General features: G+C 37.0%; 7 protein-coding genes across 8 annotated transcripts; 5 read left to right on the forward strand and 2 right to left on the reverse strand.

Annotated features, from left to right (window-relative positions):
* Window positions 1-1,365: 1,365 nt before the first annotated feature.
* On the reverse strand, window positions 1,366-3,307 carry LOC106357500. The gene is made up of 6 exons (XM_013797162.3): window positions 3,120-3,307; window positions 2,689-2,986; window positions 2,454-2,620; window positions 2,065-2,347; window positions 1,812-1,978; window positions 1,366-1,726 (listed from the first exon to the last, which is right to left on the reverse strand). The coding sequence occupies exons 1-6, from the start codon at window positions 3,244-3,246 to the stop codon at window positions 1,554-1,556; spliced, it is 1,215 nt and encodes a 404-aa protein (XP_013652616.2). The 5' UTR covers window positions 3,247-3,307; the 3' UTR covers window positions 1,366-1,553.
* A 1,216-nt stretch (window positions 3,308-4,523) lies between these two features.
* Window positions 4,524-7,666, reverse strand: LOC106357499 (uncharacterized protein At5g41620-like). Its single transcript, XM_048779339.1, has 3 exons — window positions 7,076-7,666; window positions 6,726-6,863; window positions 4,524-6,387 (listed from the first exon to the last, which is right to left on the reverse strand). Exons 1-3 carry the CDS (start codon window positions 7,370-7,372, stop codon window positions 4,909-4,911), a joined length of 1,914 nt encoding a protein of 637 aa, XP_048635296.1. The 5' UTR covers window positions 7,373-7,666; the 3' UTR covers window positions 4,524-4,908.
* A 5,358-nt stretch (window positions 7,667-13,024) lies between these two features.
* LOC125608826 lies at window positions 13,025-13,988 on the forward strand. The gene has a single exon (XM_048779342.1). It carries the CDS (start codon window positions 13,472-13,474, stop codon window positions 13,814-13,816), a length of 345 nt encoding a protein of 114 aa, XP_048635299.1. The 5' UTR covers window positions 13,025-13,471; the 3' UTR covers window positions 13,817-13,988.
* Window positions 13,989-14,086: 98 nt separating this feature from the next.
* LOC106357502 (aspartate carbamoyltransferase, chloroplastic-like) lies at window positions 14,087-16,329 on the forward strand. Its single transcript, XM_013797163.3, has 6 exons — window positions 14,087-14,233; window positions 14,529-15,065; window positions 15,139-15,278; window positions 15,370-15,543; window positions 15,631-15,867; window positions 15,966-16,329. The coding sequence occupies exons 2-6, from the start codon at window positions 14,555-14,557 to the stop codon at window positions 16,071-16,073; spliced, it is 1,170 nt and encodes a 389-aa protein (XP_013652617.2). The 5' UTR covers window positions 14,087-14,233; window positions 14,529-14,554; the 3' UTR covers window positions 16,074-16,329.
* A 209-nt stretch (window positions 16,330-16,538) lies between these two features.
* On the forward strand, window positions 16,539-18,956 carry LOC125608825 (protein TRIGALACTOSYLDIACYLGLYCEROL 2, chloroplastic). Its single transcript, XM_048779340.1, has 6 exons — window positions 16,539-16,680; window positions 16,784-17,321; window positions 17,397-17,726; window positions 17,820-17,935; window positions 18,535-18,625; window positions 18,726-18,956. Exons 2-6 carry the CDS (start codon window positions 16,815-16,817, stop codon window positions 18,816-18,818), a joined length of 1,137 nt encoding a protein of 378 aa, XP_048635297.1. The 5' UTR covers window positions 16,539-16,680; window positions 16,784-16,814; the 3' UTR covers window positions 18,819-18,956.
* A 565-nt stretch (window positions 18,957-19,521) lies between these two features.
* Window positions 19,522-21,321, forward strand: LOC106357505 (ethylene-responsive transcription factor 7). 2 transcript variants are annotated; one of them, XM_048779341.1, is made up of 2 exons: window positions 19,522-20,318; window positions 20,763-21,321. In XM_048779341.1, exon 1 carries the CDS (start codon window positions 19,634-19,636, stop codon window positions 20,309-20,311), a length of 678 nt encoding a protein of 225 aa, XP_048635298.1. In that variant the 5' UTR covers window positions 19,522-19,633; the 3' UTR covers window positions 20,312-20,318; window positions 20,763-21,321. The 2 variants fall into 2 exon arrangements, with proteins under 2 accessions (XP_048635298.1, XP_013652619.1); XM_013797165.3 differs by having other exon boundaries at window positions 20,769-21,321.
* A 2,566-nt stretch (window positions 21,322-23,887) lies between these two features.
* On the forward strand, window positions 23,888-25,893 carry LOC125608827. The gene is made up of 4 exons (XM_048779343.1): window positions 23,888-24,435; window positions 24,525-24,974; window positions 25,048-25,369; window positions 25,470-25,893. Exons 1-4 carry the CDS (start codon window positions 23,992-23,994, stop codon window positions 25,604-25,606), a joined length of 1,353 nt encoding a protein of 450 aa, XP_048635300.1. The 5' UTR covers window positions 23,888-23,991; the 3' UTR covers window positions 25,607-25,893.
* Window positions 25,894-26,435: the final 542 nt, after the last annotated feature.

Here is a 26,435-nt window from a genome sequence, read left to right on the forward strand (position 1 = left end):
TAGACGACATTTTTTGAGATGAAATTTTGAATCGTATAGTCTGATTGTTATTCGTCGTCACCGGATGCTCTTTCCAGAGAGACGGCGTGACTAGTGAGAGAGAAGACCTTTTGTCGTCGCCGTTGCTAGAATCGCCGTTGTAGCTCTGTAATCTCGTCGCCGTCGATGGCGAGCTAGAGAGATTCGAGAGAGAAGGTTAAAATTGTGAGGGTTATTATTGTCTTTCGGCTACTAAACAATTAGGTATTTGTGAAAATGTCCTCCTCCTGAGTGTAAATTTGAAAAGGGGTACTCAACAAAGTGTAAATGTATAATTTCCCCAATTAATTTTTGATCCATAAAATCATTATCACAATAATATAATCATTACCGAAATAATAAATAACCTATAAAATACAAAATGAAACTTATTAAAGAATGTTCAAAATACAAAGAAACATGAAAACTATGAGAAAAATATTAAATAACATAGAAAAAATTAACAAATAATAAACATAATATAAATATAATCTAAGAGAATGCATAGGTAATGTATTATATTTTTTTCTCAAAGTTTAAGATCTAAGTTATTGATAGTATATGATGTTTATTGGCCATTGCTATTATGTTGGTGATTTATGAGTAGTGTCTCTAATGCTTACAATGCCGTTGAAATTATTTTCAATCACAACTACAATAAATGTTTGATTTCAACTTCAAGTTGCCTAATGATAACTTAATTATTAGAGAATAATTTTATCCAAAATTTAAACTCCATGAATAAAACAAATAGAACTTAATACATTGATGGTCAATATAAATATTAAATTTGAATAATTTATAAGATTAATTTAATGTTTTATCAAATTTATTAATTTAAATAAAATTCATATTAAATCATAATTTTTTGAATATCTACATATTAATTTGTACATGGTGCAGGATATCATCTAGTTTTTATATAATTAACACATTTTATACCAGGTGTTGCTAGTTTAAGTCTTCCCTTCATATTTTGTATTTTTTATGCTTTAAGAGAGTCTTATTTTTAACTAATCTGAGAGTACTCCAGGCTTATGGGAATGCCCATACTAATCTTTAAGGTAAGGTGCAGTCTATGGATAAATCATATCTCCGGATATTCAAATGGGCTAAAAGCAAAAGCTCATATCATGTGTGTATCCAAGATAATGTGACTTAGTTTCGCGCATCAGATGGATCGAACCTTAAACGTGTTTGCGTCCTAAGCTATTCTCTTTACCACTCGACCACAAGATTCCGAGCAATGCTTAAAGAGAGTGATCAAGACACAAAACATTTTATATAGTTATGAATGACAACGAAAGCTAGAAGGTTTTGGGTTGCAGTAATAAAACTCCTTGGTGCTAAAAGGAAGAAAATGATGTTTTGATGATAGATGCATGAGAATACAAACTCACTGACTTATTGAAACACTCAAACACATACACGTACAACTTGTTTATTGAAACCCATACACGGTCTTATTATAACTTAAGTGGCCGATAACAAAGCAAGCACATGTAGTGGCAGGCCCGTACGTGGTTAGAGAAACTCTAACTAGGAAAGTACTTGGTTGTAGAAACGGCTTCAATTTCGACTTGAACAGTCAACTTATCATCCACAAGAAACCCCTTTGATGAATCTTTGAGATTAGAGAGAGGGACAAATTCACTAGAACCCCAACCATAAGCACGTCCAGTTTCCCAACGACTGAACCAGTTATCAACTACCAAAATATCACATAAAAACACTCATTAGTAGTCCATAGCTATTAATATGTGTAGATATGTATTAATGTAATAACTGCTTACTTTGCCTTTCAACGTTTCTGAATTTGAATTTGTTAAGAACTCGAAGCTTAGCACGAACATAAATCCTCTCAAAAGGTCTGAGTTCCTCGTTATGATTAACGATAAGATACATGGACAAAGCTTTTCCCTTTCCCTTGTCACGACCACTTGGATTCACTTGTATATTCCTGATCATCAGCATATCGAAGAAGACTTGTTACTGTACGACAGTATACTTCAACTAAGCATATCAAACGAGGTTATTTGGACTCACCAACGTCTTCCTCCGATGGAGAAAGTATCAGACAAGTAAGTATCTTCGAGCAACGTGGAGAACTTCAGAAGTCTCCAGGTGAATGTCGGGGTTTTGAAATTGTTAGCAACAGTGAAAAGTTCTGATGTTTGAAAGACAGTGGGAGTGGTCACATCAACACCAAACTCGCAGTGATCTCCATCATAGAGGTATCCATTATAGGGGCTTTTAAATGTATAACCAGGGAGAACCTGAGAGAACCCCCACATCGTTTTGAAATTATTATATCTCCAAACATCTGTATCTGCAGTAACAAAACATAATTGGATAGTACATATTAGTTCATATAATTAATAGCATCTTTTCTTGTTAAAAATATCATAATTTTAGGTTTTAAATTAGCAAAGAACCTTGGATGGTAAAGTACTTCTTCTCTTTCTTGTTGAAGACGTAAAACCTGAGATCAACGTAAACCTCTTCATGTGGAGCGAGAGTGGAGTTGTCTATGGCTGCGTAAAGCGAGAGGTACCCTGAACCTTTATCATTCTTGTTCCCGTTCGGGTACACAACAAGTGTCCTGTTTTGTAGTATATACAATTTAGTTTTGAGTGAATAATCAAAGATCATACTATCAAAATTATATACCAGTTATAGCCAGCGGCTGAGAAAGGACGAGATACATATCTCTCTGAGTATTTCGACTTAAGTAGGGTGTTGAACGACTCCATCTTTAGAGAGTAAGAAGATGGAGGACGACTTCTGAGACCCTTCACTATTGCGTTTGAAGCTGAGACTTTATAGTCACGTGATGAGACCTCTTGGTCATGGTTATGTAAGTAATGGGCTTCTCCCTGGATTGGATCTGGTCCATCTCCATCTTGAACATGTGTGTGAAAGTAATGTGCTTCTCCCTGGATTGGGTCTGGTCCATCTCCATCGTCCACTGTTTTGAATATGTGTGACAATTTAAAAAAAAAAGACAGTCTAGAGACTCAAACACACACAGACTATAAGATATATAAGATAAGATTTTTCTTGAATACTGGATAGATCTAAGAGAAAAGGCGTCTCCGTACATTGCAAGTTTGTGGTGAAGTCATCAGTGACTTGCTGTATGAAGGAACTTGAAGAGGCAGAGGTGATGATGAATAGACAAAACAAGAGAATTACAGCAGAACCGGTCTTTGTGTAACGACTCTTCATCTTTTAATGTTGTATATGTGAGTGAAGTGCAGAGAGCAGAGATTAGTGAGACTTAAATAGCTGAAAGGGAGATGCTAGGAAGACTCCAGATGGTATGAAAGTATTGCATGACAGCACTGTTGATTCTATATTCTTAATACCTAACTGTTGTGTTTTGTTGCCTCGTGTTTGAAATGTAAAACCAAAAGTTGAAGCATCTTTGTTTGGTTGATAAGCTGGTGGTGGTGGTGGTTACATTTATCATGGGAATATTGCAAAAGACCTCTCAAAGCATATGTTTGTTTCTTCAAGATTATCTTTCCATTTAGGGGAAAAAAATGCAAAACAACCAATCATAGCTATCGGAGAAGATGACTACAATGTCAAAATATGAGGCTTTAGATGATTGCTGTCAATGACTGGAGATTGGGTATAATTAAATGTAACTACTGTCCATGCTCATTGCCTCACTGGATCAGGTGCTTATTGTTGCATAGTGAAAAGGTTGATCTGAACAATTCCTGATTTTGGCTGCTTGCTTCTATAGTTTTGGGAGTATCTAAGATAATAATATGAAGGGGAGAGGGCTGACTAGTCCTCTTCATATTCAAACAAACAATATTCAACCAAAATCATAATGAAGCTGACACAGACTGAAAAGAACATGCATGCAATTTGGTTCCACTCCTATCTCAGAACAGCACAACAACATATACAGCTAAAAGGAAGAAGAAACAAGTGGATAGATAAGTAGATAACAGTATCAAAATAACAGAATGTGTTTATCTTCATCAATAGGGTTTGGAAATTCAACATTATCACAAGATCTGTACCACACAATGCCAAAAAGAGTTTCAACGTTGGCGTGAGTTGAAGTACCATTCCACTTATAGTCGTGGTGAGAGGTCTTAGTTAAAGACTGCATGAAAGAATAACAGATAGTACCAAACGTTTCTGTTAATTGAACCGGGATTACTTTCCACAATACAAAAACATTTTTAGTCATATATATCACTAATTTCCTCTATTTTCTCTAAAAGTAATATTTTGAGCTTTACTTTTTTTATCTTCTGACAATTTTGAGCTTTACTTCAAAAGAAAATTCTGATATAAAGTGTTCTTTTCAGGGGTAGAGCATCTAGGTCTGCCAATGCTACCACAGCCCAAAACACTAAATGCAAAAATCCACTGGGAAAGGATTATAGGGTTTGACGGTTTGTGGTCAGTGAATTTCTTTCAGGAGATGAAATCTTCTTGCCTTCTGTGTGTTTAAACTATATGACGGTAGAATTTGTACCTCAACAGTAAATATATCTCTCTTAATTATTGTGAATGGTAAAGTTATTGCTAGAAACATGCACCATACAGTTTACAAGTATATAGACAATGTGGTAGTAAAATATAAGAAGATATCATTGACCTAACATCTCAATTTGGGCTAGATAGCCACAAAATTGGTCAAGGAAAACTACCATTATTAGGTCTTTGCTCCCTAGCAACCAACAAGTGGTTGGCCCAGACAGGCTATGGCAGTAATCAAACACAAAGATCATTTCGCATTTCGCTACCAACATATACCGCCGTGATTGGCTTGACCGGCTAGATCACGAAACAATGGCAATAGCATCTCAGCTACAAAGACTAGTTTGAACCAAGTCAGGTAGCTTCATAGTATGTAGTGGCCTAGATCTTATGCTCAAGGACATGTTTCAGCTGAACCTTTTGGCTCTCGACTTGTGCTTCCATAAGCTTTGTCTTCACGTTGTTCTTATGTGTTCCTCTAGGCCACTCTATGCACCCTTTCATCCCTCCTCGGTTTACATTAGCATATGCCGAGTCTGGTGATGAGGCCACCAAGTCCAACGTCCTGAATCCGCCTTTCCTTGGTGAAACCATCCCTGCATTTGACTTTCTCGCGTTTGAAAATGAAACCCTTCCGTTGATACCTTCTATTGAACTCCAGAGCTTAGCCATTGACGATACCTTCTTGGACTGCCTTCTAGGAACCGGGTATACTTCTTTTATTTCTCTCAATGGAGTCTTCTGAAACTCCGTGCCATTCGCAGATACATTGCTGTCACGTTGATGATTGTTGCTAGTGAAATGGACGCTCTCATCTGGAGAGAAACTGGATCTGTGTTCTTCCTGATGGCTCACGGTTTCCCAACCACTGTCATCTTCTTCAAATTCACCATTCATTGTTGCTAGAGCATTTGAGAGTCTCCCTTTGTTATCTGAACTTACCCTGTGAACTTCTGAACCGTGGCTGACCGGACTGTAACCAACGCATTGCTCGGTTTCTCCATCTTGGATGGCTTCACCCAAGTTCATTTCTTCAAATAACATTAAGATATCATCCGGTTTAGCGGGTTCATATGTAAACTCCTTGACTTCTTGGACATCACTGACTGATGCAACAGTCTCTCTTAACACTTCAGCCTCTTTCACACTTGTAGTAGCATTTCTTGAACTGAGGAAGGCCTCCAACTCTCCTACAAGCTTGTTCATTTGTGAGTACTTCTCCTCGAGTGCTAATTTGGCATCAATAAGCTTCATTTGGACACGTTCCTCACGCCAAACCTCAGCCATTTGCAGCATTCTTCTCTCATCGTCCACTTCCTCTCTCAGATTCATGGATTCACTCTTCAAAGCATCAATCTCAGCTTTGTCTTCTTCTATCTCCTTGGCGAGTTCATCGCAAACTTCTTCGATTAACTCTCTTGCCTTCCTTTCCTTTTGGTAGTCATGCATGTGACGCTTCACAGCCAGCTTTGAATCTGCAAGCTCATTCACTAGTTTTAGATTGACAGCTTCTAACTTATGACGAGCTTTCTTTTCCCGGTTGATGTCATCTTTCATGTCTTCAATGATTGCTCGGACCTTCTCATGCTCCTTGCTCCGCCAAGATGCTCTCTCCTCGCTAACTTTCCTCAGGAAGTGCTCAAGCTTCTTTTTCTGAGATCGCTTCTCACTCTCGAGATCCTCGATGCGGGCACGAGCTTCCTCAAGTTTGAGCTCAATAGAAGAAGCAGCATTCAGTTGTTGATCAGTCAGCTTCACGTTGCTGTAGATTTGGTGGACGTCATCCCTTGCATCTAAGCGTATAGGATCCCATTTTGTTGCCGCCTCCATCGCAGAGTCGGGAAATGGAATCGAAGCCTCCTGTTAACAGCAGAAGGAGAAAACTAGTTCAGATCAATACATTTGAAGGACTCGGACAAAAAGAAAAGCGAACCAGAGAATGAGCAGAGTATAAACATATGTCTTAAAATGTTCAAGTTAGCAATCATACTGATACGATAAAATAAGTAACCAAAGGAAAATATAATAGGTCAAGTAAAAGCTCTAAACTCTCTGAAACTCCATCTCAACAACTACCACAACATTCACTTATGCTCTAAAGCAAAAGGTATAAATGACTTTTGAAGCATTTCAACATGTAATCAGACAGACATAAATATCATCTCTCCACCTAGAAGCTTAAGGATATCAAAACACACCTTACACAAGAATCCACTCTTGGTTGGAGCAGCAGGAGGACTACGCATGCTTCTTAAGTTGTTGCTGGTTTGAAAGCCAGAATGTTTATGATCATGGTGATAGAAAAACAGAGGACCCAAATGTCCACCAGCACTTCCCTGGAAGAAAAGGAATATTAATATTTAATATTCCTCTAAGATAATAACTAAAACAGAGTATTTCAGATCCAACACTAGAAAAAAACAGAGTATGCATCTTCCACAAATATGATCAAACAGTGATTAACGACTAGTGTGAAGATCCTATAATCAAACCAATCTTTTGACCAAAAAGTTCAAAACTTTCAAGAAAGAAAACTTTAAAACGGCACCTGAAACCCTAACCGATCCATTCTCCTCTCATCTCCGCCGCTAGAAACCGCATCGGGGACTTGCAACCGCCACACTCCCGCCGCGAGTTTCCTTCCCGTCTCAGCTTTCACACTTCTCCTTCCTTCCTTGCTGGGTTTCTCATCAACCTGATTGCTCCACTCACCATTATCATCCTCTTCAACTGCGCCGCATCGCTCCCTGTTTTGATCCTCCGCTTTACATTTCAACACAGGAGTCTCCGGTCTGGTCCGCCTCCTGACGCCGGATCTCCGCTGACGGATCGATCTCGGTTTCATCTTCCTCCTCCTGGGATTAGGTCCTGCGGCGGGTGATGTAGCCGTCGAATTTGATTTTTTTCCGGTGAACTTCAACTACTTGTGTGGTTGAAGAGAAGAATCTGAGCATAAAAGGAAAGCTAATGAAAATGCGTGAGAGAGAGAGAGAGATGGATGGATATGGAAGGTTGAGAGCTCGTGATGAAGCAAACTTGCTTGATTTGGAACTGTGACGAACGAAGCAAGATGCACATGAGTGTGGGGATACTTACTACTATATCTTTGATTTGTATAATTGATTACTTTCACATGGTCTAATTATGGTGAGAGCAACAAGGAAACATTTTTGTGTGTGTTTCAGAATCTTTTACCATCAAAGCCCAACAACAAATATGAAATCAAGGCCCATCTATTTACAATGGGAGATTCCCAAATATTTTAGATGTTGCAGGGGTTCAAAACTTAACTCTGAGTTTTTGTTTATGTCGGTTCTGAGAGGAGTGTGTTCAGTGAACTGGTTTTGGGAGGAGTGTCTTCAGTGCTACAAAATGAACTGGACTTCCGACTAATGTTAAGAGATAATCTAATCATCTATAATCTATTACTAGAGTATATTATATAAACTGCATGGATCGAGATCCAAATCTAATAACTATTTCGTTCTAGCATGAATTAAACCGGCCCATGATAAACCGCCATGCCCCGAGTTAGTCCTTAACACTAGGTTACCATTACTTTGTTAACTACTACTATGAGCTTTTTAATTGTTGATGTGCCCTTGTGAGGTGGTGGATCGGTGACCATCATTGGTCTGTGTTGTTATATGGATTGTACACAGAACAATCTGAACACTATATGCTGGATTATTGGATTTGTTATATATGTATATATGGACACAGAACAACTTGCACACTATATGCAGTTGCGTACATTGATCCATAGCTCATTACATAGTTGTAACATGGCTCGTGTAAGCATTTGCATGGGTCTATGTGCCGTGCCAATGTGCATGTGGATCGTTGAATATATAAATCGTTGTTTATATTTGAAAATATTGTATTAACGCCAGGGAAGTTCTTATCTAATTTTCATCTTAATATTTCATTTTTATTGACGAAAGACTAGCTCAAAACCTTAGTCTTCCATCAAAAAGTCTTCCAGTGGACTTAGTCACCAAATGAATAGAAATCATTAGAATCTCAGTTTGAATCTTCGCTGTTCTAGGAATTATATTACTCAATTTGTATATTTTATCACAATGATTGAAAAATCGTACAAATGGCTGGTGGAACTACTGTACCACTAGATAAGCTGAATAAAAAAATAAGTAATACCATCTCCAATGTTTTGTTCTATTTTTTACACTAAAATAAAGTAATTCTATAATAGAGTTTGAGTTTGCGGTAATGTTATTCTATTTTAAAGTAAAAAATAGAGTGATGAGCAAACAAAAAACAAATTACTCTATATTTAGTAAACTTATTTTTCATTTTATTATAGAATAAAAAATAGAATATTATTAGAGCATTTTTACTCTAAACTCTATTTTAGAATGAAAAGTAGAGTGAAGTTAGAGATGCCCCAAGGTATATCTAAAAACATACATGAATTGAAAACAGACACATCGTATTCACTAACTCCATCAACCGAGTATGTATTGTAATATTTTTATGATTTTTTTACTCTTAGAGACACATTTCATGATTTCAATTACACTTTAAGACACTTACAACATGAGACACACTTTTCAGTTGTGTAAAGTCTCTACTACCCTTTACTATACAAGTTTGATACTCTTTGTTCACCGAAAAAAAACAAGAGAGAGATAATCTTGATTATCATTTCAGTCTTATGAATCTCTCTCTCCCCTAAAATGTGAGTGAGCACATAAGACAAACAACATCGTTCAGCTAATTTCACAATCAAAGAGTTCATATAATTTTGAAATGTCTTCCCTCTTTATCCTTTCCTTTTCCTCCAATGAAACTACAAATGGATTTGTTCAGTACAATTTACCAGAAAAGATGTCGGGTATTCAAGGCCATATCCTCGAAGTCACTGGTTATTGCCTTTTTCCGATTCAATTCTATTCCCCTATTTCGATTTTCTGAAAGTTAATTTTGTGTTCTTTTGATTCAGTGGTTGGATTCCAGAAATTAAAAGACACAAAATGGTTGTCAAGACAAGATCTATATGTTTTCCTCGAATATAACGAGACTCTGACCTCCTATCGTCGTAACAGTAGCTCGTGGTGGTCGTCATGCTCTGAATCCGCCGTCGCGGCAGGTCAGAGCCTTCGTCGTCGGTTCCGTTGCAGAGAGAAACCTCGTGAAGCAACAATGGTCAATTCCCTCTATTTTACATATCTGGTCCTTTAGGTTTTGTATATACGCAATTTGACCCCAACATTCTTTAATTTACTTATAGATTCTTTTGATTTCGTCCCATACTTTTTAATCATACCTTTAACCCCTAACAACAATTCTCCTATTAACAAAATTATTAACAAAATTCATATCCACACTATTTACGTCCATAAAAATATCTAATAAAATAAATTTTTATAAAATATCAAAAAATAATATATATATATATATGTTTTATATATTATCTATGTTTTTAGATATTAGAAACAAATAATAAAAGATTGTAAATAGTTTAAAAAAAAAATCTTTATTGTTGTCCACGTCCCATACAAGTTTTCTTTACAAGTTTTCACTTGTCCATGTCCACATTTTGTTGTTAATTGGATGATCTCCACAACATTTTTGCTTCCAAGATTATGTCCACGAAAACCAATATATTATTAAAACAAAAACTCGGATTTATATCTCTAATTTGAATTTATATGCAATTCTATTATCTTGATATCGCTAATCAACAAAATTAATTCACATTTTATGTACACTGCCACAAAATAATCTCTACCCATATGTCCATGCATGCTTTTACTGGTGGTGATGGTGAGTGAGGAACGCTATTGTGAACCGGTTCAAACAGTGAATGACCAAAACTTCAATGATGTTTCTTCACCCGTCCACACATCGCCCGTCCAAATATAACATGTCCACAGACCACCCGTCCACAGATCACCCGTCCACACATCGCCCATACACACATCACCCGAACACAATTCAACCGACCACAACTCAAGCGACCACAACTCAGCCATCCACAAGGGCAATTTTGCATCCCTCCCCCCTCCACCACACCGAACACATCAATTAAATAATTTCTTTGTCAAGTTGACTTATTCTCCAAGATTCAATCTCATCCATTTGATTTAATATTAACCTTTCTAATCCAACGGTGGGAACTAGTCCTTTTTTCCTAAAAAAAAGTAAATGCAACAAAAGTTATTCAATCGGAAACAATGACAAAAAAAACAAACTATAATGTTCTCTCACACAAAACACCACCGTTTTTGACAAGGGTAATTTTGACAAACTAACTCTTTGGCCCCACCAGAAAGTGTCCCACAAGTGGGAAGTGTTTTCAAGTGTAAGACAAAGACAAAATGTGACCTTTTATGTAATCAACTCTATTTTTATCTTACAATAAGAATCTGAATATATACGGATAGATATTAAAGCATTTATATAGAGATGATCATGTTTGTCGTATCTATATAGTGGTATGAACACCAAGATTCTCTAGCCTATTTATAATTCAGTTTTAATTCACAAATAATAAGAAACTAAAAACAAGATGTGCGAGATATCGATAGATCAACCTATATATTCCACAATTCATGTTCATTTTTTTTTTTTTTTTAAACACTAATTATATTAACCAACAGAGATTACAGGAGTGGAGTACAGTTTAGGTTACATTTGCCGGCAGGTTTATAAAAAACCTCCAGAGTCCAAGGCTCCAACAACGGAGAAGCTAAGCCCAAACATGGGAATTAAAGACAAGAACATGAACCATCCTTAATACTAACCGATCTAAAATAGAAGAAGTGAGGAACCAAACAAAATAACCTTTACAAAACAGTGAACAATAAAGCACGATGACTTCAAATGAACCCCTTTGAACGAGACAAGGCGAGGATGCTATCCAAAGCTAAAACCTCCGGCTTGTGACTCCTCCTATAGAGAATAGCCCATGCGATTAAGAGACCAGTTCTTCAAGCTTTCAAGATCCAGGAGACAGAACAATTTCAGTTCTTAAGTCTACCACCGGGAATGGGTTGACGGAGATAGAACATCACGAGACGTCGAGATGAAGTAAGACGAGAGATAAGAACTCGATCAAATCTTTTGGTAAATGACAAGGAGCGAGACAACTCATAAATGGGTTCAGCCATTCTCGAGAGATCAAGAAGGACGAAGATCGAGACCCAAAATGAGCCAAAGAGAGTTCAAAGCCAACATGCAAATCATTTAACCCAAAAACAGGTTCATAATGCGACCAAAAAGAAGGGAAACAGAACCCAACTCACTTCAACTAAATCGATCAATATCACACACTGATCTAAATTCATGTTCATTTAGAAAAATATTTCTTGACTCTATGGAGTGGTCGATAAAACAGGAAACAAAAACTACTACTAGTAGTAGGATAAATTCGATGCAACACCAACTTCGAGCTTTTAGTCGATATATTCTACACAAAAAGCTAGTTGTAGTATAGTAGTATAGTGTGATAAGCTTGATGTAGCACCAACTTTGAGATTTTGACTTTAAATAAATGATAATTCTTCGTATATATCAGTTGCTGAGTTACGTTTGAAAGTATATTAAAAATATTTGTAGGGTAATCGGTTGGTATGTGAAAAATTGATATGTTTCCATGAATAATAAATATAAAAGATGTTTGTTCAGCTTGCTAGGATCGGTTTTTAAAAAAATTGGCATGTCTAATTCACTTATTACCAATAAAATTTTGTAAGAAATAAACAGACCATTTGTAAAAAGGGGTAAATGGACGAATAAACAACAGTAACATTTTTGACCTCAACAATAGTAAGTTATGGGGGTTAAAGGTGGGGGAGACGTGCATGTGTATAATAATTTCAATGTCTTGTGGCTTAATCGAGTAATTGAAAAATTGGGTGGCATCTTTGGCTTCAGAGATTCTGTTCCCTTTGGTTGCGTTCACACTCTGAAAATCCCTCCCCAAGTGCCGTGTTCACACTTCACTTCACTCGGCTTCCTCCTAGCTCGGCTCCATCCAGTTTCTAAAATTGCTAATTTGATTTAATTTGTGTATAAATAACGCCTCTATAAATTAAATTATCAAATTTCATATGTTTTAGTGTTATGGTAGATATCTTATAAAGTTATAATCAATCGTAGTTTATTGTTAACGAACATGTTATAGATTTACATTTTAATAGATTTTGTTTTATTAAAATTTTCTTAAACAAAAAACATGAACGCAGTTTTAAAAATATAAATAATTAGGGACAAATTAAGTTTTGGGTAGTCAATGCATTAGATGAGTTACATTATTTTGGTATATCTAGTTACATATTTTACATGCAAAAGAAAATCTGATAAATGAAATTTTGTTCATATACAAATAGGTTTCCTTCAAATAATGAAAAATACGGTTTTTTCAAACAAAAAAAAAAAAGAAAAATACGGGAGTTTTGGACAATGGAAATGGACGATTGGATCTTGTCATTATATATTCATGCTTTACATGTTTCTCTTTAGCTATGTGCAGTACAAACTTTCGTGTTTATTTCTGTTTTCGTTAGACGTCACGTTAGGTAAGTAATACAATTATCACACTTGTTCTATTATTCCCTTTATCATGGGCTTTGCATCTTCACCGACACACTAGAAAATAAAAAATTATAGATCAACAAAAATATCCAAGCCGACCGACGAGCCGAGAAAAGACACATGGAACGTGAAGGGGTGGACGAGCGCCAATAGTGAAAAAATGACAAAAGCTGGTCATGTTGAGTTCAACAAACACATGTCCACGTAGGACGAAAGTCATATAAAAGCAGACGTGGCAAATAGTATATGTTCTTGTTGCATTTGATCTAATCTTTTTCTTCTTTTTATATGATTTTAAAATCCCACCACCTTCTACCTACGTCTTATATAAATCATCTCTAAACCACACTTGACACTTACCTCTAAAGACAAGAAAAAGGAAAGAATGGGGAACTGTCTAAGACATGAGTCAGAAATGCACTGGGCTGGTGAAGATTGGGATGATTTCATCACACAAGATGAAGAAGATCATCATCATCATAGCTCCAAGAAGACCTCCACCAAAGCTAGAAAAACAGTAAATGTTAAACGAGAAAGTAAATCATGTGATCCACCTCACCATGAGATCAAGATCAGGCTCACGAGGAAGCAACTCCAAGATTTACTTAATAAAGTCAACGTCCATGACTTAACCGGTTATGCAGCGCCTGATATTGATCGTAAAAATCAAGAAGGCAACCAGCACCGGTTATGGAAACCGGTTTTGCAGAGCATACCAGAGGTTGACTAATAGATGAGACCGTGGTGTATATTCTTTAGTGGGTTTCTTCAGTTTTAGGGTAGGATGTTGATGTAAATTTTGAGTTTTTGTTTTTGTTTGTAAGACTGTAATTAATTAACTAAAAATATATAAACCAGAATCCAAATCTGACCGGTGGTCGGTCATACCATGATTACTTTGATTAGCAATCTAATTGGGCTTCGTCGGAGGAGAATAAGAAACCTATTGGGCCTTAAAAGCCCATAAACATAATCGTTTTCTTCCCTCCGCTATTCCAAAAACGTCTCGAATTCATATCTATAAACCCTACGCTCCTCCGGCTCCTGCCGTCAGTTCTCCGACTAAAAAAAAGCTAACTTTTTCTCTCCCGGCGTTATACATAGAGGGGGCAGTCTCACTTCTCTACTGGTTTAAACGATCCTTAAGGTCTGTGCCAAGTTTCTTTTCCTTTAAATTCCTCAAATTCTGTTATGCTGGTCGCTTTTGATTACCTAGTTTCAGATTATGATGATAGAAATAATATTATCATCTTAATTAAGTTTATAGTAATTTGTATAGTACAAATGTGAAAGCATGGTTACTTCTATTACAAAAAAAAAAGAGATTACCAAACATCAGTATGCTCATCACTGCTACATTTGATGATTCCTTTTCTCGTTTCTCCATGTTTTGTTCCTTTGAAGTGATATGTAAGACAAGCAAACCAATATAATATTTGCAGATTCTGGAAGTGTGTATCTAAGCATAATGTCTATCACATCATCACTTACTTCAACTACACTTTGTGGGGCTTCGGCTTTTCCTCGTAGCATTGAGTTCCCAAGAAACCATCTCTTGACGCCTTTCGAAAGCTCAAAGATTTGTTTGACTACACATTCCAAGAATAATGCTACTTGGAATCTGAACGGGAAGATTACTCCGGTCCAAGGAATCAGGTGTCATGCTATGCAAGTTGAGACGAGGGAACTGTTTACAGCTGGGAAGAAGTTTCAACTCAGTGATGTGATTGAAGGGCAACAGTTTGACAGGGAGATGCTAAGTGCTATCTTCGACGTTGCACGAGAAATGGAGAAGATAGAAAAGAGCTCTTCTCAGAGTGAATTACTCAAAGGCTATCTAATGGCTACCCTCTTTTACGAGCCTTCTACACGTACCAGGCTCTCTTTCGAATCCGCCATGAAACGTTTGGGAGGAGAAGTCTTGACCACTGAGAACGCCAGAGAGTTTTCATCTGCTGCTAAAGGGGAAACACTTGAAGGTATCTAATTGGTACTCTTGTGACACTGTTGATATGTGTTTAGATTGTAAATTTGTTGGGGGTGCTTTTTCAGACACCATAAGAACGGTGGAGGGTTACTCAGATATAATCGTGATGCGACATTTTGAAAGCGGTGCTGCTAAAAGAGCTGCAGCTACTGCAAATATACCTGTTATTAATGCAGGTGATGGTCCTGGAGAGCATCCCACTCAGGTCTGTTGTGTTCATCATAACCTTTAAGTGTTTTAGTTTTCCTAAAAACAAACATTTTACTGATGTCTGGTTCTATTGTTTTTCTGTGAAGGCTCTCTTGGACGTCTATACCATCCAAAGTGAAATTGGAAAACTAGATGGCATCAGTGTAGCTTTGGTGGGTGATCTTGCAAATGGAAGGACAGTCCGGTCCCTTGCGTACTTACTTGCCAAATTTAAAGACGTTAAGATCTACTTTGTTTCTCCTGAAATTGTTAAGATGAAGGTTAGTGTTACTACACTTCTCACCCTGCTTGTTTGAAGAAAATGGCATAGTCGATAACATCCTTTGGTTTATTATTTTGGATGGTAGGATGATATAAAAGACTATTTGACAGCAAATGGGGTGGAATGGGAAGAAAGTTCAGATCTAATGGAGGTAGCATCAAAGTGTGACGTAGTTTACCAAACCCGAATCCAAAGAGAGCGATTTGGAGAAAGGCTTGACCTTTACGAAGCAGCTCGTGGGAAGTATATCGTAGACAAGGCACTGTTGGGAGTGATGCGGAAAAATGCTGTTATCATGCATCCTTTACCGAGATTGGATGAAGTAAGTTGATACAAGCCTCTCCTTTTCTCATTGTTTCTGTCTATGAACCGCCACACAATTTTCACTCTCTGTATTTTTTTTTTTTTTTGTGCGAGTAGATAACTCCAGATGTAGACGCTGATCCAAGGGCTGCCTACTTCAGACAAGCAAAGAACGGTTTATTCATAAGAATGGCTCTTCTGAAGCTACTGCTTGTCGGTTGGTAATAAGATTGGTCTAAGGTAGAAGTTCCTTTAGTGAACTGAATATCAAGCTTGTGACACAAGATGCGTATCATCATTTCAAGGACCCAGCAATAAATAAAATCTGAAACTTGAGTGTGTTTGTGTGCTTAGCAGATGTTACTTCAAAGAACATAATGGTGTTTGGTTTGTTGATCTTAACATTACGTTAATCGACCTATCTGAGGAAGAGTTGTTATTGAACTTTTTGAATAAATTGATTCTGAGCTTTTTTCCACCATTTTGTTGTCAAACACGAAAGTAAACAGTAAACACTTGTGCCTTACCGCTCTTCCAAAGGGCGAAGCATAACAGTACATAGATAAAGGAAGCGAAGTTCAGTTCAGTGTATACTTTATTATGACCAAACTGCCCCTCTGTCTTTCCACAACACCCTTTACACTTTGGAATTAGTTAATTAATTATAAATTTTATTATCATTAAAGTACTTTTACGGCGATTTTTTTTATTAATAAGGTAAAAATAACACATGGGATTTTCCGTCTGTGTGTAATCTTCCTAGCAACAATTCATTGAAGCCATTCTCAGATTCACGACAGCAGTTCCGGTAATAAGCTAACTCCGAGACCAGGTACATCTCCCTCTTTCGATTAATAAATTAAAAGTTCCACGCAATTCACATGTTCTTTGTTGTTTCCCTGGTTAATTGAACAATCTCCTTTACACCCCTGCAGCTCGGAAGAATTGGAACTTAGTTTTTGGAAGATGATTGGGAACCCTGTAATTCAAGTTCCCTCATCACTAATGCCATCTTCTTCAATGATGGCTTGCCCTCGAGTTTCTCCCAGTGGGCTTCCTTATCTCCCACCTAAACCTAGAACTAGACACTTAGTGGTCAGAGCTGCATCCAATTCACATGGTCAGCCGTCGTCTGATGAAGGGAAGAGTCCTCTCACGGTTGTGTTGGATGTGCCGAGGAACATATGGAGACAGACTTTGAAACCTCTGAGTGATTTTGGGTTTGGTAAGAGAAGTGTTTGGGAAGGTGGGGTTGGTTTGTTTATCGTCTCTGGTGCTACACTTCTCGCTCTTAGCTGGGCTTGGTTGCGAGGGTTTCAAATGCGGGCCAAGTTCAAGAAATATCAGACTGTCTTTGAGCTTAGTCAAGCCTCTGGGATTTGCACGGGAACACCGGTTAGGATCCGTGGTGTGACTGTTGGTACTGTTATCCGTGTGAATCCTTCCTTGAAGAACATTGAAGCTGTTGCTGAGGTATGGCTTTTGGTTGGTTCTTTTGAGTCTTGTTTTGTCAGTTTCTTATGTTAGGGTCTTGTTGTGTTTATGTAGATTGAAGATGATAAGATCATTATCCCTAAGAACTCATTGGTTGAGGTGAATCAGTCTGGTCTTTTGATGGAAACTATGATCGACATTACGCCGAGGAATCCTATACCGGAACCTTCCGTTGGGCCTTTGCATCCGGAATGTGGTAGAGAAGGTCTGATTGTTTGTGATAGGCAGAAGATAAAGGGAGAGCAAGGAGTGAGTTTAGATGCACTAGTTGGAATATTCACTCGCATTGGACGTGAAGTAGAGGAGATTGGTGTTGTCAATGCTTATACCCTTGCTGAGAGAGCGGCGTCGGTTATTGAAGAAGCGAAACCGTTGCTCAGAAAGGTGATATGAGTAGTTTTTTGTAACCCTTTACTGGAGGGAAAAAAATGTATTATCATGCTTAACCGGTTGGGATTTGGTGTACTGATGTCACAGATTCAAGCCATGGCTGAAGATGCTCAACCTTTGCTCTCTGAGTTTCGTGATAGCGGTTTGCTTAAGGAAGTTGAGTGTCTTACTCGAAGCCTTACCCAAGCTTCTGACGATATGAGGTAATGACTCTGAAGTCACTAAGATTGGTCTATAGGTATAATATATTGTTGATTGTACATCCTTAAAGCCACTTTAGATAGTCTTCTGAGGAAGTTCACAGATCAAGTGAGCTACCCCATGCCCTTGAATTGCATCTCTGTTTTTGTTACATTTTGTGGCTTAAACATTCTATTCGTGGACCCTTTAGAACAAGATTCACCCCAAACCATAAACAGCTTTGCGTAGATGTGTCTATCTTAGTTACTAGCTCCATGTCAAATGAAGTGTCGGATTTGATCTACGGTCTTACAATCTGGAATAGTTGATGATCTTATTTGACTTTTTATCTTCTGAAACCAAAGTCTGCTGTTTTTATCACACTTAATGAAAGTCTGTGGATGGAGTGGAACCTTGTCTCTAGCAAGTTTTAAAGCAGTAGTAGGATCACATCTATCCAGCATCTATCTATGTCAAAGCTCGTTAACATACTACTACTGCCTGACTGAGAGATGAATCTGTGGTTAGATAATCTGGTAGTAAGATTATGAGAATGTAAACCTTCTTCTTGACAGCAACGAGTTTACATTTATTAATTTATACATTTGCGTTAACAATGCAGAAAGGTTCATTCGTCGATTATGACACCTGAGAACACAGAACTAATCCAGAAGTCAATATACACTCTGGTTTACACTTTGAAGAACGTCGAGGTAACTTTACTATTATTCAACAACATCTGACAGTAAAAGTAAGAGCTTCAAACAAGTTAAAGTAAATGTTTAACATGGTGTTTTGATTGTTTCATTGTAGAGCATAAGCTCAGATATTCTGGGATTCACAGGCGATGAAGCCACAAGAAAGAACCTTAAACTACTCATCAAATCCCTCAGTAGGTTATTATGAAACCAAGGTATTTAAAAGATGAGCAATGTTGATTATTTTTCTATAATTGTGTTTTGGATTCAACATGAGAGAGACGATTCAGTTTATACGAACAGCAAAGCTGTGTGTGTTCTGCATTAATGAATTTCCTCAAAATCATTTACTTTTCACACGGGAGAGCGTGTCTCGTTTTCGTGTAGGGTCCCAAGGAAGGAGAAGACCTCACTTCATAATTTCAGAATTTGTTATAATTTTAAATTCAAGAAAATAGCCGAGGGTGTTTTGGTAATTACGCCAAGACTATTTGGTCTTTTTAGGCGATTAAAATAATAAAAATTAATAAACAAAGAAGATTATAATACGATAGGTTGTGGTCAGGGTCAGGACAGAGAGAGCAAGTGCTTACCCTCTTTTGCTTTCTTCAAGACATATCTCTTGTGAACTCTTTTCAAGACTTTCAAAATTCTATTTTTAAAACCGAAAAATCGAAATTATTATTTTCGAACAATAAATATAAATAAACAGCGAATAAAAGTTTAAAAGCAAAAAAGAAAAAGAATCGAAGTTAAAACGATTTGGTCGGTCTGGTTGGAAGGTAGAGAAAGAAGAAAAAAAACTATTCCAACCACAAAATTATTGTTATTACAAAAAAAAACAATAAAAACTCTTTAAATAATTTTAAAAAGAAAATAATAATATATTAATTTTTTAAAAATGTCTTTATGCTGTAAGAGAGTTTTTTGTTTTTCCAACTGCTACCCTTGTTCCTCCATCTTCATCTTCTTCTTCTTCAGACAGATCTCTTCTCAACCACATTACTTCTGGTTTCTCCAACCATGAGGAAAGGGAGAGTCTCCTCCGCCGTTGCACCCGCCCTTCCGGTAACCGCCAACGGATCCGCGAAGGAGCCGAGGTATAGAGGCGTTAGGAAGAGACCATGGGGCCGTTTCGCCGCAGAGATCCGCGATCCGTTAAAGAAATCCCGAGTCTGGCTCGGCACGTTCGACTCCGCCGTGGAAGCTGCACGCGCCTACGATCAAGCCGCTCGCAACCTCCGTGGTCCCAAGGCCAAGACCAACTTCCCGATCGACTGCTCTCCGTCTTCCCCTCTCCAACCACTCTATCACCAGAATCTTCGATCGGCGAATCAGAGCCAGATCGATCCGTTCATGGACCACCGGTTATACGGCGGAGGAGGCGAGCAGCAGATTATCAGCCGCCCGGCGAGCAGCAGCATGAGCAGCACCGTGAAATCGTTCAGCGGGCAGAGACCGTCTTCTTCCGTGGCGAAGCCGTTAGCCGCCGCGAAGAGGTATCCGCGGACTCCGCCGGTGGCTCCGGAGGATTGCCACAGCGACTGCGATTCGTCGTCGTCGGTGATTGATGATGGAGACGACATCGTTTCGTCGTCTACGAGAAGGAAACCGCCGTTTCAGTTTGATCTTAATTTTCCGCCGTTGGATGGCGTTGACTTATTCGATGATGATCTCCACTGCACCGATCTACGTCTTTGATTTGTGGGTATTGAAAAAAAAAGCATCCGTGATTTACAACAACAAAAAAAAAAGAGAAATCTCAAATTTTTAATTTTCCTTTGGTCTTATATTGAAAGTAAATTAAAAGAAGGAATTAAAAAGAAAGTGAGCGCGATGATGATTATCATCGTTTGTGAATCACAATGACAATGAAGATGATGACGATATATATAAAAAGAGAGATTGTGTGTAAGATCTGTTACTGTAAGAACCAGATCTATGTTTCATTTGTCTGTTTCTTATAAAGATCAACCCTTTGTTACTTGTAACATTCTATAGCTGATGATGATTCTTGATGATTCAAATAGAGTATCCTTGATGTGCTTATGGTTTGGAGTATGATGCTGCATTTTAATAAACAGTTTACTCTGTAACACAAACACTTGTTTGTCTTTGATCTTGATACATTTAGTGGTGCTTGTGATTTGAGATATAGGGACGTACACAGAAGATCTGAATGGCTTCACATAAGATTGAAAACAGAATGATGATGAAGCTCCTTTGCTACCTAAGATGGGTGATTCGAAGAAAGAAGTTGGAATACTCATTGTCATTGTTAGTGCTGAGCCTGAAGTTTGTTCATTCAGCCTTTTAGTTGCAGCAGGTAGACAAGAAAGACTTTTCCTTTCGTGTACCCAATCGAATGAATGGAGATGGGCATGGTCAATGGGCGGTGAGTGAGTTGGGTGATTGATAAAAGCTCAATGGGCAAAGGCCAAATCATTAGGTTAAAGTTTGGTGGCTGAGGTGATGCCGTTCTGTAAATGCCGTTGGGTTTTAGAATTATGTTTTGACTATCTGATTAAGATTTGCTGGTTGAGTTGTCCCAGATTTGGTATCTACTTTACTTCTCTGCTACGGATTCAGACAGTGAATCTTTTGTGTTTGAAGCAAGACTGAGCTTTTTTGTATTTCCTTTTTTACCGTTTTGAGGTAAAAAGCCATGATGTGTCTTGTAATTTACTGTAAAGATTTATTACTTGAACCTACCTCAACTCTCAAGTCACTTTCTCTTTCTTGTGGGGGTTCGAAATTCTAGTCAAAAAGTATGTTCCTTTACTGTTGTAGCCTTTCGAGAATTGAGGGGTTCAAAACTTGAGTTTTCTCATAATGGCTACGTTTTAGTGTAGGATCGAATATTTTGGGTTTTACATTTTAGCTTCATCTAACTTTAAAATTGTTCAGATATTTCCTCAAATAACTTATATAACATGCATATGCTAAATCATAATCTTCAATAGATTCTTTCTTATCTAAACCATCAAAATAATATATTATCAGCTAATCCTTGAGAAGATGTAGAACAAAACTAGTCATAAACTATTAAATTGTCCGTTGGAGTAAGAATTTCTGACAACGTCTGAAAGATGTCTAAACACAATTTTTATACTAGAAATGACTTAGTGAGTTAGTGGCTTGCGTGTTCCGGGCACGACTTATGTTTCTGTGACAGAAATTCTGTCAGCCCATAAAGGCTTATGCCGGCCCGTTTTCACTCTTTTACTTTTGTACGTTGTGTGCGGCTTCGTCACAAAATTTACCTCTTCTACAGTCTCTGCTTTTGCCAAATGTTAGAAATTATTATCAGGGCTGGACTAAAAAACCTCATGAAACGTTAGGTTGCCCGAATTTTATTTAAAAAGTTAAAAAGGCAGCAAAAGCTTCTGGTGCAATGGTATTATGGGCATTTTTTTTTTTTATGCTTTTGGTGTCCAACTACATAGAACCGGATTTGATCATGACATACTGAAAATGTTAATTCTTAAGGTCTTTCAGCTGCTAATTGTCTCTTTACCACAAAACTGTCGATACAATTCATTCATTTTTCGTGTATATTAAATTGTTTGTAACATATACTCGCAAGAAAACGCAAATGAAACATGATGATATCATAGTTTGTATTAGAGTTAAAGAATCATATACGTAACAATCGTTACTCTTGAATATAGAAAATCTTTAATCAAAACCTTCAACGTGTTTAACCATTGAGAAAATAGATACAACCTCTCTATTTCAAGAAAAATCATTGCGAATATATTAAACTCTGTCTTGACTTGGTAGTATTATTTTTTTTAAGAAAAAATTCCACCACATAGACATGAATGGGTAGCCATTCACAAGGTCACAAGCAATAAAAAACCAAGCCCATAAATTGTTCGAAAAATAGACAATACTTTTAAATCTGTAAAATATTATTAATTCTATTCATTTCTAGTGCCTTCTAAATAGATTCCATCATCCTTCCAATGAACTTTAAACATGCCGCCGGGACTTATAAAAAAATCTTTAAGTAGTCGTATAATCAAAAGTTAAGGAGACAATTTGAGAGTTTACTAGGTGAGTTTGATCTAATTATATTTTGTTTATTTATTTAGACATCAAATTAATTTAATGGTGATTTGGAACAGCTTAACAACATACGTGGCGCCGTAGGTACGGTTATTTGCGTAATCTACGGCTTAAACATGACCTATCACATGTCGCTGTCCTACAGCCTGTTTTGTTCACTAGCATCTTTGTATTCTTTCAACTCTTCATATTTTTCTAATACTTTTTAATCGCCACGTATTTGTCCGCCGATAAATGATAATAATAAAAATTGTAGTCTATAAAAGACAAATAAATTCATTTCTTAAAACTAAGAAATCTTAGAAATGTGGACAAATATCTGAAAAATAACTGATTACATCAATTTTGTTACAAATAGTAAAAATTAATTTTTTTATATGTATATTGTAATAAATTCATTTCTTAAAACTAAGAAATCTTAGAAATGTGGACAAATATCTGAAAAATAACTGATTACATCAATTTTGTTACAAATAGTAAAAATTAATTTTTTTTATATGTATATATATTTAAAAAATTAGGAAGAGTTTATACATGGAGCTTTAGTCTCCTGCTAGCATAAACATCATGTTTACATAATGTTTTAGGAGCATAACATAACCAATTTATGCCCATTAGTCTACCACATCTGCTTGTAACTATTTGTTCAAGATATAATTTAATAGTTAAAAAGATACAATTTAACTATTTATAAAATTAGGTTGTAAAATTAAAAATCTTCAATGTTTATAATAACATTGGCTAAAAAAAAACTTTATAAAAAAATTAAAAATCTTCGTAAGACCATCTCCAATGGCTTACTGTAAAATAGAGTAACTCTATAATAGAGTTTGAATTTGCTCCAATGATACTCTATTTTAGAGTAGAAAATAGAGTGATGAACAAAAAAAACAAATAACTCTATATTTGGAGTAAACATATTTTTCACTCTATCAGCAATACCACGTGTCCCATGATTGTCAAATCATGATTTTTTTCATGAACACATAACTACATTTTCTTTTTGTTTGATTACGAAACCAAAGTCAATCTTACAAATGGTTCAACAACACAAGTTCGTTTGTTAAACTGAGATTTACACTTTGGCTCCACACCGAGACGCGATGTAATCATAAGCAAGTGGTTTACAATTTGCAGTTGTGTCTATATGAGTTGTCAAAAATGCCACGTAAGCATCAATCATTGTCTATAAATAACCTCAACTACTATACCTGTTCCTGATTCTGTCCTTTCTGCTTCTAACCGCGTCATCAGATCGCATTTGGAAGACAAAAAAAAACAGAGAAGCTTCTTGATTATATTAATCATCCATGGCTGACATCGACATCGGAACAGCAGCAGGAGGCGACGGAGGAGGAGGAAGACGAGAGCCGTTGATCAACCGTGAAAGCAAGTTCACGCGCTGCGTCTCACACGCGCAAGACGAGCTCCAGAGTTTCCGGAAGTATCTGAGATGGATGTGCGTGGATCAGTCCAGCCCCTGGACGGCGGTTCTCTCTTGGTCCATGTTCGTCGTTTTCACGATCGTGGTTCCCGCCACGTCTCACTTCATGCTCGCTTGCGCTGACTGCGACAGTCATCACTCGAGGCCGTACGATTCCGTAGTTCAGCTTTCTCTAAGCAGCCTCGCTGCTCTTTCTTTCATCTGTCTCTCGAGATTCGTCAGCAAGTATGGTCTCCGACGGTTCCTCTTCTTCGATAAGCTTTGGGACGAGAGCGAGACTGTTCGAAGAGGATACACCAATCAGCTCAACGTAAGTTTTTTATTTTTTTTTGCATTCTTGATTTGATTTCTTGAAATTTTAGCTTCGTTTATTGAATTTATCGTTTTGAATTTATGCAGAGATCGGTTAAGATTCTCTCCTATTTCGTCACACCTTGTTTCTTAGCGATGAGTTCATACAAGATCTGGTGGTACGCTTCAGGAGCTTCTCAGATTCCTTTCCTCGGTAACGTTATCTTGAGTGATACGGTCGCTTGTGTTATGGAGCTCTGTTCATGGCTTTACCGTACTACCGTGATCTTCTTGGTTTGTGTCCTGTTCCGTCTCATTTGTCATCTTCAGATCCTTAGGCTCCAAGACTTCGCTCAAGTCTTTCAGATGGATTCGGACGTTGGTTCAATCTTGTCTGAACATCTCCGCATCAGACGTCACCTGAGGATCATAAGCCATCGATACAGAACCTTCATATTGTTGTCTTTGATTCTTGTCACTGGAAGCCAGTTTTACTCTCTGCTTATCACCACTAAGGCGTATGCTGAATTGAATATCTACCGAGCTGGAGAACTCGCAGTGAGTTTTGTCTTTTTATAACTTTCTATAGAATCTTGATGACAAATTTTGCTAACTCTTTTGTTTATCTCAGCTATGTTCAATGACGCTACTCACTGCGCTGCTCATTCTACTACGAAGTGCTTCAAAAATCACACACAAGGCTCAGGCAGTGACTTGCCTTGCAGCCAAGTGGCATGTCTGCGCGACAATAGAGTCCTTTGAGACAGTTGATGGAGAGACACCAAGGTTAGTTGATAGATCAAGCGGACACGGGTACTATGCAACAGATGTTGATGCTGGAGATTTAGACGACAGTGAGGATTATGGAGACGAAGAAGATGATTTTGATAACAATGATCTCATCCCTGCTTATGCTTATAGCACCATATCATTCCAAAAACGACAAGCTCTTGGTAACATAATCTACTCTGCATACAAACCAAATCTCATATATTTACTTCACATCTTTAGTTATTTATACTCATTTTTACAAATTTTGTTTGGACTTTGCAGTGAATTACTTTGAGAATAATAAAGCAGGAATCACAGTGTTTGGGTTTACACTTGATAGAAGTACTCTTCATACGATATTTGGGATTGAAATGTCACTTGTTCTCTGGCTTTTGGGTAAGACCATTGGGATCTCTTGAAGCATTATTCCTTGGATCATCAAAGTTTTGGCTCACTTATTGGGTGATATTGCTTACATATGTGGGTGTACACAAGAGACTCTTTGTAACATATACTATTTCCTAATTTTTTTGATCATTTGTAAATCATCTTGTTTATTCTTTAATGCGTTGAGTTTGTAACAAGTTTCATATGTTCAACGAGAGAACTTTACAGTAAATTAGATTGGTCTTACAAAGCCCCATGTCTTTGTTGTCTATGTTTTGTGAGTTTGAACTTGTTATATTTGACTTTGTGATTTTGCTTTCTGAATCTGTTTTCCTTGTTAATTCAATCGAATTTATGAGATCTCTGGTCTCTACTCAGTCAGTTAAGAATGAAAATAAAATTTTAAGTCAATTTACTTACAAGATTTGAAATCAATTTTGAAAGTTCTCTTTTGAAGATAAAACTTAATACGTATATAGCTGTAGATTTCAATTGTTCAAAGTATTTAGCATTTAAATCATTTTTAAATCAGGTTGATTGTTTTGTAGATTTCAAAACACTACATCCCCTGTGTATTAAAAGAGAAGTCACTTTAGTGAGGTTTGGTGACGTGTCGCTCATAGGTGAAGTTTCAAAAAAATTATTATAATTTGATTGGTCGATTGTTTTTAATTTTTATTTATTTAAATTAGATCTAAAAATTTAAGGTAAGTTTAAAAACATTTAACATCACTTGCCATATAATCTAAAGAATATTACAAATAACAATTTATACAACTAATTCTCAAAATTATAAAAAGATTAATAATGTTATATTTATTACTTTTAATATTTATAAACTATAAAATATAATGAACGCAT

Source organism: Brassica napus, chromosome A5, assembly GCF_020379485.1.
Source record: "Brassica napus cultivar Da-Ae chromosome A5, Da-Ae, whole genome shotgun sequence".
In the NCBI taxonomy this organism is placed as follows: domain Eukaryota; kingdom Viridiplantae; phylum Streptophyta; class Magnoliopsida; order Brassicales; family Brassicaceae; genus Brassica; species Brassica napus.